Source organism: Leuciscus leuciscus (assembly GCF_965113295.1).
Source record: "Leuciscus leuciscus genome assembly, chromosome: 6".
NCBI classification, from domain to species: Eukaryota; Metazoa; Chordata; class Actinopteri; order Cypriniformes; family Leuciscidae; genus Leuciscus; species Leuciscus leuciscus.
The window spans coordinates 42,665,738-42,682,692 of record NC_138730.1 but is presented as its reverse complement, the minus strand read 5'-3'; the positions used below and the strand labels follow the sequence as shown (position 1 = coordinate 42,682,692).

The following is a 16,955-nucleotide window of genomic DNA, read 5'->3' as shown; positions in this document are numbered from 1 at the left end:
GACCGCTACCGTTTTTTAGTCGGAAATTTAATCCCGCGGCGCAAAATATCTGGTCGGATCCCGCGGGACAGCCGCGGGAATGCAGACCTCTAGACTAGACCTCCAAGTGTCCAAAACGTCTAAATTATCGCAGCATCTGTTAACATGCACACAGCTTTATAGAATGTGTTATTGTATGGATGAGTCAACATGACTAGTTCCGATTTAAGCCCAATCTGGCAACAATCAGTATATTTCCAACACCATTGGTTTATTCATAATGTATTGAGTGGCTTTTCATGTATCATGTACAGGTGTCCCAGCTCTCAAAGGTGGGAGGGAGGAATAACAAAGACTGCGTCCATAAAGTAATGGACAGGTATTAAACAACTGTCACATGATCAGAATATAGAATGTAATTATGCAGTTAAATTTTTACTAATTTCCTTCTATTTGCCCTCCTCTTAGCACATAGAAAAGCAAAAATGCAGAAAGAGATGATTCATTAGGAATAATGAAAGCATAAAGGAATATTTGTAGAATGTAGGTGTTGACCTCACTATATGATTTTCTGCATGTTTTCTCAGGCTTTTCACCAACAGCCTAATGGCTGCTTTCAACATGAAGGGGCGGGGTCGCAGTGAGAAAAAAGCCTTCCAGGATACCGTTTTTTACTCTGTTGTAAAAGGTAACTGCATTTTTCATGTTTATACATGTGCTTCTCAAATTAGAATAGTGGAAAAGTCAATTCATTTTAGCAATTCAACTTAAAGGTCCAAAATGTAAATTTCTTCGCCGCTAGGGCTTGCTAACCTCTTACAATAACAAAGGTGCAAATTTGATGTCGCAAAATTTGCTAAGAATTATGGAGCTTGTCGTCAACTGTAACCGATAAATCTAATGATTAAGGGTATCACGATTTCGATTTTAAATTGAAATCGATCGAAATTAATGCTCAATCTCGATCATCGAATCAAAAAATGGAATCGTCGATGCTGCCACGCCCCATATGTCAAGTCAGCTCGGCTTGCCTGTAATAGTTAAAACTCCTTTTTTCGAGAATATTGAAGCCTTTATTTTAAAATGCATTGCAGCTGCATAGCGAGAGCATCATAGCTCGTCTGAGCGAGCTGGCTCAGCTGTGCTGCGACAACTGCACAAACCTATGGCGAGTTAGCAGTGGTGTGCGGTCCAATGGGAGCGCTTGGCGCCCTGCCAACCTCGAGCGTGCCAATTTGGAAGCGGCTGAAGTAAACATTCAGAGAAAACTCGCCATAGGACTTTAGGTTTAAATCGACTGAAGCGAACCTGAAGTACCTGATATGAGCGAAATAGCACGGCAAGGCAATGCAGTACTCGTTCCCTTATCTCTAAGGGAACCGAGGTTATGCGAGGAACCAAGCGTTCCCTTACGAGAACGTTCTCTCGTACTGCGTTGCAAACGCTGTGGAAACCCAATTTAAAACGCCGTGCTATAGACCCTTTTACTGTTTGTACACAATGATGACGTATGCGTGCGCATATTGGCAACGGAAGTATGGCGAGAATCAGCAGCGTGTCAAGCTACGCGAGCGGATTAAACAACAGACGTGAGCATTTTTTATTATGTCCTCGCTCCAATCAACACGTTTAATCGCCTGCAGCCACTCTTCTGAAACGGCCGTGATCCTGTCGGAATCCTATAAATCTTAAGCCCCTTGGTGGAATATCGATTAGTGCAACCGTAAACGCAACAACCAGACATTTTGATGCTGGGAAACCGTTTTGATCAACTTTCGGAGGTGCTAACACGTTAGAGCCAGTGGGGAAAAACACCACTTCCGTTGCCAAAATGCGCACGCAACTATTTGATCACGTGGGCTGTAAAAGGGTCTAGTCAAGTCAAGTCATCTTCATTTATATAGCGCTTTTAACAATGTAGATTGTCTCAAAGCAGCTTTACAGAGATAAATGCATAATTTAACGTAAGATTGTTTTGGCTTTATAGCGGTTCTTTAATAAAGTTATTTTCCAGCTAAAGTTGGTTTTGATTGATTCGCTTCCGTCGCAATGATCATTAGTTATTAAATTAGGGGCCGCCAAGACGACACCATTCCCTCTACACAGACTTTAAACGCGATCCTGTGAGAAACGCTGATGGCATTCAGATATTTTCCAGCTAAAGTTGGTTTTGATTGATTCACTTCCGTCGCAACGATCATTTGTTATTAAATTAGGGGCCGCCAAGACGACACCATTCCCTCTACACAGACTTTAAACGCGAACATGTGAGAAACACTGATGGCGTTCAGATGCTAATTAAGAACGGGTTCAATAGTTATGTGCGTTTGAATATATGTGTGCAGGTTTGGAATTCCCTGAGCAGTTACAGTCTATTCGCCTGTAACTGCTCTGAGGAGTCCTGGGAGCCCCAGGACTGTAATAGGTTATATTGTTTAAGTTTCCAATTGACTTAAGATATAAGTTATTGTAACATTATGTTGTTAATAAACGTTTTAAATTTGACAATGTAGTGTGTGGTACATTGCGAACAAAGGTCAGATATTATTATATTGCATAAAAGTAAAAAAATGGCATAGCTTGTGCTTTCATTTTTTTTTATCGAGAATCGAATCGAGTCAAACCGTGAGTTTAGATTCGAAAATGTAATCGAATCGAGGATTTGGAGAATCATGACACCCTTACTAATGATGTTTATGGATGAGTGAATACATGGATGTTTTTATCATGACTGATATGAAGCAGGTCGTGAGTGCTAAGAGACACACGCGACGCAAGTCCCGCGAATATAAAGGAATATTGACAATTCTACCGAAATACACGGAAGTGTTGAATTACTACTCACAGGTCAGTTTATTAGACGAATGAAACTTGCAGCGCTGTTTCACTTGCTCAAACTAAACTAGTGTATTGTTAGTTATGTTATTCTATGTGTAGTTTGTCTGTATGAGATAGCAGTAATTTCAACATCAGAATACAGATCATATTCTAACATTTAATCATGTAAACTATATAACATTGATTAGTTTTACGTACATTTTCTTACTGGTGTAATAAAGTACATAAGAGCAACATCAATTGGAAGTTAGTCTCGGACATAGAGCTCTCGACATCTCGAAAACACCGCGCTGATGTTGTTCTCCTTTTTTTATTTTAAAGTCTGCTTGCCATGGTCCATAATGTTTGAACAAAACAACAAGCGTGCAGATAGACATTTCGAACTACACAGTTGTCCATGTCTGTTGCCTTGGTTACAATCAGAGGGCTCTGGTTACCATACAGCGGAAACCAGGGAGAACCGGATATTACGTCAGTGACAGGCGACAAGTGAAAAAAAATTCCGGGACGGACAATTATTTAAAATTAAAATTTCTCTGAAATTAAAAATCTTTGGGGACTTTTGGGATATTGTAAGCACACAACTGAAGGAAATATATAACACTGTTCAAGTGATTTGGGAATATTTTATTACAAAATTCCTACATATTGGACCTTTAACAGGTGAAAGTAATTTATTATATAGACTCATTACATGCAAAGTGAGAGATTTCAAGGTTTTATTTTTGTTATAATTTTGAAATCGTGCTTATTTTCTAAATAAATTATTTCCAGTTTAATTTTCTAATTTCCCATGGGCCCCCCCTCACTGGTTCTCTTGGTCCCCCCATTTATTAAATCCTGTAATCGCCCCTGCTGAGTACATATGCATGATTATACTTTTCAGAGGGCCAACATTTCTGTATTAACAATCTTTTTTTTTTTTTATGTAATATTACATTTTTCTGAGATTTTGAAATTGGGGGTTTCATAAGCTGTAAGCCAATAATCATCAAAATTATAAAGGATTGAAATATCTCACTTTGCATGTAATGAGTCTATATAATATATTAGTTTCACCTGTTAAGTTGAATTCCTGACATTGACTTTTTCATGACATTCTAATTTGAGAAGCAACTGTATATATCTAATTTAGCTTACCAATTGTATTTTTTTTGGGAAGGTATGCAAATCCATGCAATTGTTAATTGATAAAATGTAAATACAATGTGTAGTAGGGGCCTTAATGATGTAAGACGTTTATTCATGTACCATCTAATATATTTTCTTTTGCAGCCGCAGTAATGAAGTGGAGTAAAACTGCCACAGAAGTGGAAATCAGGGCTGCCATGGCTGAGACACTTAAACATGCTCCAGGGAGAGCTGGAGGTGGAGGTCGCAATAAAGTTTGACATTTAATGTACATTTTCTTTCTTAGAGTTGTTTTGACTCTTGGAAAGTGAACTGTGTTGGTTACTGGACCAACGTTTATTGCACTGACTCTTGTGAAATCTGTGTTGGTTACTGGACCGATATGCACTCTGAAATCTGTGTTGGTTACTGGACCGATATGCACTCTGAAATCTGTGTTGGTTACTGGACCGATATGCACTCTGAAATCTGTGTTGGTTACTGGAACAACCTATGTGTATTGCACTTTGAAATCTGTGTTGGTTACTGGACCGATAATGCACTCTGAAATCTGTGTTGGTTACTGGACCGACCTATGTGTAATTTGCACTCTGAAATCTGTGTTGGTTACTGGACCAATGTTATTGCAGACTCTAATGTGAAATCTGTTGGTTACTTGACTGTTTGCACTATTTAAAATGTGCTGTTTAATTAAAGTTATTATAACCCTTTAAAGCTTTGTTTCATTCATATGTTATGGCATGTTAATGTGGACCTGTTTTCAACGTTGAAAAGTTGGACAAATTTGACGTCTTTTCAATTTTCATTTTCAACCATCAGTGGACCGAAATTAGACGTTGAAGATCGACCTGTTTTCAACGTTGAAAATTCGGACAAATTTGACGTCTTTTCAATTTTCATTTTCAACCTTCTGTGGACCGTAATTAGACGTTGAAGATTTACGTCTATTCAACGTCTAATAGACGACTTTTTGCTAGCTGGGTAAGAATTAGAAGCAGCTAGGTGCCACTATATTAGTAAAAAAAACTCGCTAATCCGAAACGACGCTGGGTTAACGTTACCTGAATAACGAGGAGGACAGAGTCAGTTTGCTATCTGGGTTGTTGTTGGATGAGGAAGCAGCGGATAGGACTTTAGCGCCGGGACTGGGCCAGTCTGCCCCAGAGACCCGCGACGGACCGACACCAAGCGGCAGTTTCACCGCTGTTTGTCGGGATTTCCTCCGCTGGCTAAGGCTAGTTAACCTGTCAGTCAAGAGAGAAGTGACACTGCGCGCTGAAGTACTGCGGTCAAGCCAGCCGCGGTTTGAAAATACACGGTCAAGCCAGCCGCCAAAAAAAAAAGAAGCGTGTGCGCCTATTACTGTGAACACGGTAATTTCAGTAACAGCAGAGAGAACGAGCGCTTGAGTTGCCCAGATGTCTCTCTCTCTCTCTCTCTCTCTCTCTCTCTCTCTCTCTCTCTTTCTTTTTTATTTTTTTTCTATCTTTTTCTTCTCTATCTCTCTATCTATCTCTCTATCTATCTCTCTATCTATCTATCTATCTTTTTTCATTTTTCTCTCTCTTTTTCTTCTCTATCTATCTATCTATCTATCTATCTTTCTTTTTTCTATTTTTTCTATCTTTTTCTTATCTATCTATCTATCTATCTATCTATCTATCTATCTTTTTTCTTTCTTTTTTCTCTCTCTCTCTCTCTTTCTTTTTTCTTTTTTCTATATTTTTCTTCTTCTTTATCTATCTATCTATCTATCTATCTATCTATCTATCTATCTATCTATCTATCTATCTATCTAATTTTAATTTCTATCTAATTTTAATTTCTATCTATCTATCTATCTATCTATCTATCTATCTATCTATCTATCTGTGAGAGACGATATAATAAGATGCCATATTTCGAGAGTTTTTGTACTTTACTCTGTTATCCTTTTAATTTACACTCATGTTGTCTTTGCAAGTTGTGTATTTCTTTGACTAATGTTTTTTTTTTCTTTATAGGTCACGTCTAGAGAATTTTTATGTAGAGATTTACAACATAATTATTTGCAAAAAAAAGCAGTAAAATAAAGTATACATTCTTTCTAAATACATCTTTTGTTTTTGTTTTCATATATATTTTTTACTACATTAAAAGTTTCTGGAATTCAATGTCCCACCTAGTATGCACACCTCATTTGAAACCATTTTACTGCAGCATTTTGGAGATATGTCAATTTATTCGACTTCTGAGGCCTATAAAGACCTTATTTCTAATAAGTAGAAAAAAGTAATGGTCAGTTTTTACAGGGGACGTCCCATACAGTATACACGCCTCATATCAAAACATTTTACTGCAGCATTTTGGAGTTTTGTCACATTTTACTACTTCTGAGGCCTATAAAGACCTCATTTCTAATAAGTAGATAAAACTAATGGTCAGTTCTTATAGGGGACGTCCCATATAGTATACACGTCTCTTATCAAAACATTTTACTGGATCTTTTAAAAAAGATTGAAAGTGATTCCAATTTTGACTTATATTACTAAGATGTGAATAGTAAGTTTACAGATTTATAAGATTAGCCTATATAGCCTATATCAACTAATTTTTTGTATTTTAGAACAGCGTTCCTGCATATCAATTGAATAATTAACTTTCTATAGTAGAGTTAATACACTGGAACTTAATATAGCAGTGAAATCTGGATCATCTGGCATTATTCCATGTGTGTATCATCTACAGGAACCAAACTTCCACATTTTTCGGTTTATTAAAAATAAAACCAGTTTTGAATAAAGTGTGTTACCAACCATATAGCAAACACTTACAAATATCAAATAAATCAATATCAAGGGAATTTAGATAGGCCTATTTACATGTTATAGCCAATAAGACAATTGATGGACAAATCTTATTGTCTTTTTGACTGTTTTCAGATCCTGGTGTGTCTGTGAAGAGCAGCAGTGTATCTGGACATGAAGGTGATAATGTCAGTGTCCAGTGTTTCTACACTTCTGGATATCAGAATAAACTCAAACAGTGGTGCAGATATAAAGATAAGAGCTGTTACACTGGGAAGAGGACTGACACATCCCAGAATTCATCAATCCAGATCAGTGATGATGGGAGACGCTCCTTCACTGTGTTGATGACTGGACTGAGACTCAGTGATTCTGGATGGTACTTCTGCTCTGCTGGAGATCTGCAGGCTCCTGTTAAACTCACTGTCAATGAACCCAAACCTGGTAAGATCACAAATCAGTTCAGCTATAAAAATGGTGACACTCTTAATGGCCTAAAAATATCTTCATGTTTTTCTCCTTTCAGTGACACATATTCCAACAACTACACCATCTGACCCTGAGACAGACAAGTAGGTGTACCTTTTGACCATTTAAAAGAATCAAATGCATCTAAATACTTTTGTAGGCCGAAAACCTGTTGATCCTGTTCCCAAAACTGGTCTAAATGATTTGTTCACAATTTGGACTGATTAGGTTTTTTTAAGGAAAAAAGTACAGGAGAAGAGCATACAAGCCTACATTGTTTTTGTGTTCCACAGAAGAAAGAAAGTCATACAGTATACATACAGGTTTGGGATGATAAGACTCGATTGTACTTTCATTTTTGAGTGAACATATTTTTCTCTCTCTTTTTACATTGTTTTGCAGGTACACAACTCAGACATCTGCAAACGGAGCAGCTGAACTGGGTTAATCAGATCAAATATTTTTTTATGTGTTTAATTACCAATTATGAAATGACATGTGTAATCATTTATCCATCAGAAAAAAATAAATACTGTGGAGACAGTCGTTGTTTAGATGCACTGCATACAATGGAAGCCAATTTCAGCCACATACGGAAAAAAATAATGCTTTAGTAAATCATATTTTTGACATAAAAGTAGAATTTATGACATAAAAAGTCGTAATTATGATAAAGTCTAAATTATGAGATAAAAAGTCATAATTGTGATACAAAAAGCTGAAATTCTACAAAATGTCAGAATTATGACACAAGTCAAAATTGTAACATAAAAAGTCATAATTACGACAAAATTTTTAATTACATTAAAAAGTATGAAAATGTATAAAATCATGCTTAATTCATAATTATAACAGAAAATTATGACATAAGTCTAAATTATAAGAAAAAAGTCATAATTATGACATCAAAAGTCACGATTATGACATAAAGTCAACTTTTTATGTCATAATTATGATTTACAAAAGCATAAGTTATTTCCTTATGTGGTTGAAACGGGCTCCCATAACAAACAGCTTCGTTCATTAATGATAACACTCTGAACAAACTAAGAAACTTGTTTCTCTGTTTCTGTTTCTAGCAGCAGTTATGATTACTGATTTAAGACCTGAGACACGCATGTAAGTGTGAACATTGTTATTCAGTCATTCAAAGCAACTGATACCAAACTATTACATGACAACATAATGCAATGTTAATTTTAATTGCAGAGATGAAGCTCATCCATCTCTAACAACAGCCTCAGTGACTATTAATACAGAAATACACCGCCAGAATGAGCAAAACAACTATTTATTAAGGCATGTAAATTAATTAATTTGCTTATATTGCATCTCTAAATTAGAAACAAAGCTTTAACAGATGAATTTGCTGCACATTAAAAGTGAGAATAGTTCTGTATGATAAACACAAATATGTCTCTCCATCACTACAGGCATGATGTGATTCTGCTCATGAGTCTTGTAGCGACGCTTGTGCTGTTCCTGCTTGTTTTTCTCGTTGTAATAGTAACCTGGAGGCTGAGAAAGAAGCCGGGTGAGTTTTCTCTTTACACTTCTGGAGGACTGACACTATATTATTGTGCTTCATTTACAGCTACTTAATAAAGAAATCAATAAATGGACATAATATACTGTATATATGGATTACAGTATGTGAGAAGAAAGAGGCTGTAAAGTGACTCGAGAGGCATCAAACTAGCACCAGTTACAAAAACAGGGACAAAAAAACGGGTCAAATTTAGTTTTGCATCAAGATACACACACATTTGACAACAAAAAGATACAACTGACCAATCAGAATCAAGTATTTTATATATTTTGTATATGCCATTCATAAACCCTGTCAACTGTAATTGTATAATCTTAAAAATAAAGGCTCCAAAAGCTGTTTTTCACAACAATACCATAGAAGAAAAATGTTGGTTCCCCAAAGAACCTTTCAGTGAACAGTTCTTAAAAGAAGATTTTTTTCAAGAAATTTTTACCATTATAAAGACACTTTTGCAATGGAAAGATTCCATAAAGTTTTTTTTTTTAGTTTTTTTTTTTTTAGTGTCTATGGAAAATATTATGATATTTAATCTTCATATCTCACTCTGACAGAGAGGGGTCACATTAGAGAAGAAGAACATTTTAACACCACCAGTAATACAGTAAGTAGTTTACACAGTGATGGAATTCAGAAATCTTCAGAAAAGAATCTAAATCTGTGTTTGTGTTTGTGTTTGATGCAGACCGCCTCTGAAAACCAGATGACATCCACCAGTCCAGCAGCCGCTACTGTAAGTCATCAGTCCTCTCTGTAGACATTTACTCTGTAGTCGTCTTTGAATGCTCTGAATGACTGAATCACACTGCAGTTTGGGCTGGGACGTCCTGTTTGTCCAAATCAAAAGGGAAACTTGTTTTAGGATGGGGTGCTGGGGGGAGGGGGGTCAACACATTTGATTAAGAAACAATATCGTGTCTATAAAACACATCAAACTCCACGACGCACAACAAGAGTATTGGTGAGAAGAACACTTGTTACACAAATTACACACCGGGACAAATTACACACCGGGATATTTAACTGCACATAACATTAGTGACATCATCGATACTGCTTGCAATTGTAATGCAATGGGAATTGTCTACGGGAAGTAAATTTAGCCTTTAAATAAAAGGGTTTTGAGCTGTTGTTTACACTGTCACACAATAAAAGTGCATGCACAGCGACAGGGAATTAAAATTAGCACAAAAAACTTTTGCCTACCTTGCAGAACACTGAAGATGGACTTGGATTTTCTATTTTGAGATTCAGTTTCTTCACATCATTTACAGCTCATGTCTGACACGAGAGGAAGGATTGGGATAGGCTTATCCAGTTTCCAGAAAGAAAACATCACATGCTAAATGAAATTAATAGTTGGAAAGAACTGGGTTTAATGCCCACTTACAATTTATATTTAAAATGTTTATTGCAAATTAGTTACTAAATGCTAAAAAGGAAATAAATGGAAATCCCCAGAATTCTTATTCTTAAAGGGCATCTTGCAGGTTAGACTACCCAGTGAGTCAATGTATAGAAAAATAATGTAGGAACTAGATTTAAATATAAATATATACTTATAAAACGCTATTAAGGCTTCTAGAGTCGTTTTAGTGAGAAAAGCGAGCAAGAGAGCAGGACAGGCCAGGCAACTACTTTTATTTGTGTAATCTCACAACAACAAGAAAACGTTGTGCTTTTGTAAAATAAAATAAAACGAACAGGGCGCGCTTTCATGATCTCTGTGAATTGGAGCGCGTCTCAAAAATTTACTGAAAAACAGTGTATAGACAAGCCTCACAGACATGAGACAGATAACTATCTATATAAAGTCTGTCCACCAACGAAAAAAAAATCCAATCGAAAGCAAATACGGTACCATCTGATTATCTAATCCTGTCCGTATGAAAGGCGCATCTACATTACAGCGGAAATGTATGGAGATATGTTTGCAGGCAGCCTACACTGATTTATAGATTTATAATCATCCAGTCTATAGTGAACGCTACAGACTACCATGTTTTTCGAAGCAGATGCAGAAGTGAAGTCCCGTCTTTTCACCTGCACATAACGCAGCCAGGCACGGAAGATAGCACCATCCGGAAACCTGTGGACTCGAAGTCCTGACAGGCCATAATTCACAATAATTTACCACGACAATGATTAATTGAAATACAATAACCACCGAAAACACACTGAATCACGACCGCTCTCACTGAACACCAACCTACTCTGCACTAAGTGAACGCAGAGCCCGGCAAACGACTCCCTCTCATGACATAATATGACGCAATGATGAAAAAACAGCTTTTTCAACACGGTCAAGGAAACTGTCACGTTTCTAAAAAAATTGTGCCCTTATGTCTTGCAAAACAATTTTAAATCCTGCATTAACTTTTCATATGGTATTTTCATACAAGTTTATATATTAATTTTGAAAGAGAAAAAACCTGCAAGATGCCCTTTAAGTGTCCCCAACTAAGCAAGCCAGAGGCGACAGTGGCAAGGATCCCAAACTCCATCAGGAGACAGAATGGAGAAAAATGTTTTATTATTGTACAAATTGTAAATAATTTTAGGCCTACTGTTTCACGCGTCAAAACGTGTTCAATTTGCTTAAATGAATAAGAATTTAAAATCTGCCATGAACAAGTAAATAACTGTTCAGAGATCTGAACTTTATTGTTTTGAGAAAAAAAACGAAAAAAACGAATCTCATTTGAGAATTGAGCCAGATGCAGAGATCCCCATAACACATTAATCTCCAGGCCAGTCAAAAACTTTTTAGAGTGAAATTCGAGAAACGAAAACATAATATAAGATGTCATGTGTTGATATCTCGATATTTCTTTTTCCTTATTGTTTTCTGTGTGTTTGTGTGAAATGCAGATCTCTAAACCTGAAGAAGATCCTGTGATATACAACACCATAGATGATGAACCAAAAGTAAACCAGACATACTACTAACACGATCTCAGAAATATGACATTTTAAGAGTAAGATTTCATGAATATATATAATCCCAACAAGGACGTAACCAGTACTATTGGTGATGCTCCTGTGAGTGACACAGTAAGTTTTACAGAAATATATTATTTCATGTGCAGTATTAATTGTACCGGTGGCAGTATATTGAAAATGATCTCGCACTTCCAGAAGCCTCCAGCAGGAGGAACAATATACAGCACTGTGGCTCCACACTAACAGCAACATTGAGGATAACACAGGAACAGAAGGCTTTTATTAGGCTTGCTTTACATGATTTAAATTATGAACATCTAACAGATCCACAGATATAAACACATTAAGTTAACTTTACGTTTGCTTGATCCCCCTCCTTCCCCTATTTAAAAAAATTAAAAAAGGACCCATATGAATAGATCAGAATCAGAATCAGAATCAGAAAGAGCTTTATTGCCAAGTGTGCTTGCACCCACAAGGAATTTTTCTTGGTACTGAAGCTTCCAGTGCACATATACAAATACAAATACAACTACAACAAGAAACATAGTAATACAAATTCTAAGAATAAAATATATAAAAAAAAATAAAAAAAAAATAAAAAAAATAGTATAAAAAGTAAAAAAAAGGGGTCACAGTTGGGTTTAGTCTGAATAAACATTTACAGATTATGAACATATTTACAGTATTTTGAGAAGTATGAATAATATAAATATAAATATCACCTGAGTTAGCGAATATTACACTAGACAGTGGGAGTCTAGTGCATGTTACAGATTATGAACATATTTACAGTATTTTGAGTAGTATGAATAATATAAATATAAATATCACCTGAGTTAAGAGAATATTGCACTAGACAGTGGGAGTATTGCACTTGCAGGCATATGCCTTGGGGGGCATGTTAAGTGTTCAGAAGGGAAATGGCCTGTGGAAAGAAACTGAGAAACTGAATAGATGCAAGGTTTCAATAAAAAAGCGCTATACAGACTGTAAATAAATCTATTTGGGGAGTTCATAACTAGCCTTCTTTGTCTCTTGAAATGGGATGTCTTTTTTAACAGTGTTACATATTTTGTACTTTTTTACACGTCAAAACGTGTTCAATTTGCTTAAATGCAAAATAATTTAAAATCTGGCATGAACAAGAGAGTAATTGTTCAGAGATCTGAACGTATTGTTTTAAGAGAAAAATATCTCATTTGAGAATTGAGCCAAAGCGATTGATACGAGACTCTCTTTGTTTCCCTCCTCTGGTTTACACGAGTTAACAAATGATAAGATCCACATAGAGAGGTGTCATTAATCACTGACACCAACAGTGAGAATAACACAGGAACAGAATAGGACTAACTGTCACAAGAGTAGTTTTTTTAGGCTTGCTTTACATGAACATCTAACAGATCACAAACACATTAAGTTAACTTTACGTTTGCTTGATCCCCTGCCCTATTTTCTCAAAAGGACCCATATGAACAGCGTTATACGGACCGTAAATGAATCTATTAGTCGAGTTCATAACTAGCCTTCTTTGAAATGTGATAGTCTTTTTTTAACAGTATTTATATAATTTGTAGGTATATATTTGTGTGCGTATCATTTCTTCACTTTAAAAAAAATACCTTTGTATAGTATTCTGTTTGTTTCCATTTGCATTTTTACAAACATGTACATTTAAAAAAAATATATATATATATATATTTTGTAGTTCAAACAATCTTTTGACTCCTTTCCTCTGTGGACTTTTCAGAGAGTGTGTGTGTGTGTGTGTGTGTGTGTGTGTGTGTGTGTGTGTGTGTGTGTGTGTGTGTGTGTGTGTGTGTGTGTGTGTGTGTGTGTGTGTGTGTGTGTGTGTGTGGTTTAGGTATGTTATGAGCACAAAGTGTACCCGAAAATACCAGACATTTTTTATCTTGTGGGGACATTGTTTTTGGACCCCATGAGTAAAACAGCTTATAAATCATACTAAATTATGTTTTTTGAAAATGTAAAAATGCTGTAGGTTTTCTGAGATGTGTAGAATTGTTTTGGTTTAGGGGATTGAATATACAGTTTGGACAGTATAAAAATCATTATGTCTATGGAAACCCCCCCATAAAACATGGAAACCCATGTGTGTGTTCGTTCTCCATTTGTCCCCACAAAGATAGAAAATTGTGTCAAATTTTGACATTGATAATGTAAAAATGCAGAATGTTTTCTGTGATGGGTTAAGTTCCTATTGGCTCACTGAGGAGTTAAAGGTCACACATCTCTCATTCTCTCTTCTCTGCGTCTTCTGGTTTGCTGTTCGAGTATGATCTCACCCGGCCTCAGAGCTCACACACCACACCACACACAGGCCTCAACACATCAAGACGTGTGTAACTTCCTCAACCATTAGAGAGTCAAACTAAGATCGCAAGTTCATCATCATTTCTTTGTTTAACATGGAAGAAATTGATTGCAACTTTAACACCATTGACTCAAGTATCAAGTCATCAAGCATCAAGTCTTTATCCTGAGACTGCATCCAGACGCTTGTTCAACGGACCGTCTACTCTCCCTCGTCAACTTGTGATCCAATCGACCGAAACACATCTTAATGCCAGCTGTAAACAGGGCTAAAGATACTGAAACCTAACGTGTGTGTGTGTGTGTGTGTGTGTGTGTGTGTGTGTGTGTGTGTGTGTGTGTGTGTGTGTGTGTGTGTGTGTGTGTGTGTGTTTTAACACATGTTAACGCTTCCAATTTTTCCAACTAGGAACAACACACACAAACACACAAATAGTGTTCAATTGTTGAAGCTGGTGCACATTTGCTCATTTTATTCAGTTTTGTCACACACACACACACACACACACACACACACACACACACACACACACACACACACACACACACACACACACACACACACACACACACATTATGTTAAAAAGCCTGTGTTGAATAAAAACCTTTCAAAATAAAAAATTTACACATTTCCTAATGTTACATATCACCCCGGTGAATATCATAATGTTACATCTCACCTCTGGGTATGTTTCAACTAACCCGGACTATGTATTGTAACATTTCACCCCTCATTTGAAACTAAGCCACACATTTTTCTGTTTGTGCTGCAAAGATAACAGCCATGTCATTTAATAGCTGACACTTGTAACTAGTTTCTGAATCACATTTTGAACTGGCTTAAAAAAAACTCGTCTATATAGTATGTTGCTATATATTCTGGATATACACTACTTTTTTCTTTTCAATGGCCGTCAACAGAGACATCAGTTTTTTTTGTCTGCCCATATACTGTATGTATCACACTGTATCTGATGTCCATGTGGTGAACAGTGCCAGTGGAGCTGAGGTCGGTCTCTGTGTGAATGTGTTGCTTCTTTACTGACTCGTGTGTTTTTGTGGTTGGTTTCTGTCCAAAGGCCACAGATTCACACTCACACATTATTATTTTACTTGCACACTCACTACAGGAACCAATGTAGCCAATGGTCAGTGTTTTCGGGCTGGTGCACAGCCCGTGGTGTGTCACCCACAGACTGTGGTGTGACGGAGGTGTTTTCCTTCCTACAAGAGCTGTTGGATGAGGGCAGGGCCCCCTCCACGCTCAAAGTTTATGTGGCGGCTATAGCAGCGTTCTCAGGAACAACTCTTGGTCAGTCAATAGGAAGGAACGATTTAGTCATCCGCTTCCTTAGAGGGGCTAAGAGACTGAATCCTCCCAGACCTCCCTCAGTCCCCGTATGGGACCTTTCTACGGTTCTGGAAGCCATGAAAGGTGCGCCATTTGAGCCTTCAATTGATTTGAAACACCTGTTTTTCAAGACGGTGTTTTTGCTGGCTCTCGCTTCAGTGAAGCGCATAGGGGATCTACACGCGCTCTCTGTGAGTGCGGCGTGCATGGAGTTTGGGCCTAATGACTCAAAAGTTATACTCAAACCTAAGCACGGTTATGTTCCAAAATCCCTCAACACACCGTTTAGGGCGCAGGTTATCTCCCTGTCAGCCCTACCGGTCCCTGATGAGGAAAGAGACGCGAGCCTCCTTTGCCCAGTCAGGGCATTACGAGCTTATGTGTCTCGCTCGTCTGTTTTCAGACAGACGGAACAGCTCTTTGTTTCATTTAGCGGGCGTTCTAAGGGACTAGCCGCGTCAAAACAGAGCCTATCCAGATGGATAGTTGATGCTATAGCGCTGGCATACGCCTCCAAGGGTATGGAGGTAGATTTGTGTCTTTATTATTCAATCAAAAAAAAGGTTGCTTCAATCAAAAAATATATTTTCAATAAAAAAAAACCGTTTCAATCAAAGAAAAAAAGTGTTTGAATGCAAAAATATATTTGAGACTCAAAAAAATGCATTTGAACACTATTTTTTTTTGCTTGAAAATGTTTTTTTTGATAGAAGTGAAGGTTTTTTTGTTTGAAGCAACTTTTTTGATTGAAGTATTGTTGTTTTGTGTTTGGGCCATATTATGGGTAGGACATTTGTGTCTTTATAATTCAATCAAAAAAGAAGTTGCTTCAAACAAACAAAACATATTTTCAATAAAAAAATCACTTCAATCAAAAAATAAACCTTTTCAATCATAGAAAAAATGTTTTTGAATGCAAAAAAATATTTGAGATTCAAAAAATTGCACTTGAACACTTTTTTTTTGATTGAAAATGTTTTCTTTGATTGAAGTAATCTTTTTTGTGTTTGGACCATGTTATGGGTAGGACATTTGTGTCTTAATTATTCAATCCCAAAAAAGTTGCTTCAATCAAAAAAAAAAACATTTTCAATCAAAAAAAAAATAATTTCAATCAAAGAAAAAACTGTTTAAATGCAAAAAAAAAAAAAATCATTTGAAGTGTTTTTTTTTTATTGAACTTTCTTTTTTTTTGAATGAAGTGAAAAAAGTTTTGAAGTCGTTTTTTTTTAAATCATTTTGACACAAACGTACCGCAGTGGGGGCGGGTGCTTCCCCATTGGTCAGACATGCTTGAGTGACAAGTGTCTACACCAACGACGTCTTTCTGACAAGCAAGTCATGGTCGCCACTCGCCAGCGAGCCAGGAAGCAGTGGTGGAGTTGTTGGTAAGTAGATAAAACCGTATTAAAATGATTGGTGTCACGTTATTAGCCTACTCTGTTTGATATTTCGATTAAACATACAGCTTGCTAACTTAGCTCACGTTGACTAATTTGTGTGATGGTGTTAGATATCTGACGCCTCATATTGTCAGGCAGGCTAAATAATTGAATTGTTTATTTCACTTAAGTAA

The 16,955-nt window shown here is 36.6% G+C and overlaps 1 protein-coding gene and 1 long non-coding RNA gene across 5 annotated transcripts in view; one reads left to right on the top strand and one right to left on the bottom strand.

The window, feature by feature from the left end:
- Window positions 1-10,157, top strand: part of LOC309501111 (polymeric immunoglobulin receptor-like) — a 67,141-nt gene extending 56,984 nt beyond the window's left edge. Inside the window, exons 6-10 of one of the 4 annotated variants that reach the window (XM_082173113.1) lie at window positions 8,285-8,321; window positions 8,636-8,736; window positions 9,306-9,355; window positions 9,437-9,484; window positions 9,965-10,157. In XM_082173113.1, the coding sequence (XP_082029239.1) occupies window positions 8,285-8,321; window positions 8,636-8,736; window positions 9,306-9,355; window positions 9,437-9,484; window positions 9,965-10,036 (308 nt within the window). In that variant the 3' untranslated portion in view covers window positions 10,037-10,157. Of the gene's footprint in view, window positions 1-8,281; window positions 8,322-8,411; window positions 8,502-8,635; window positions 8,737-9,255; window positions 9,356-9,436; window positions 9,485-9,964 lie in introns of those variants that run through there. The other 3 variants (XM_082173124.1, XM_082173114.1, XM_082173116.1) reach the window with 3 other exon arrangements.
- Window positions 1-16,955, bottom strand: part of LOC309501249 — a 104,615-nt gene that overhangs the window by 44,649 nt on the left and 43,011 nt on the right. The gene's annotated exons all lie outside the window — the stretch shown is intronic.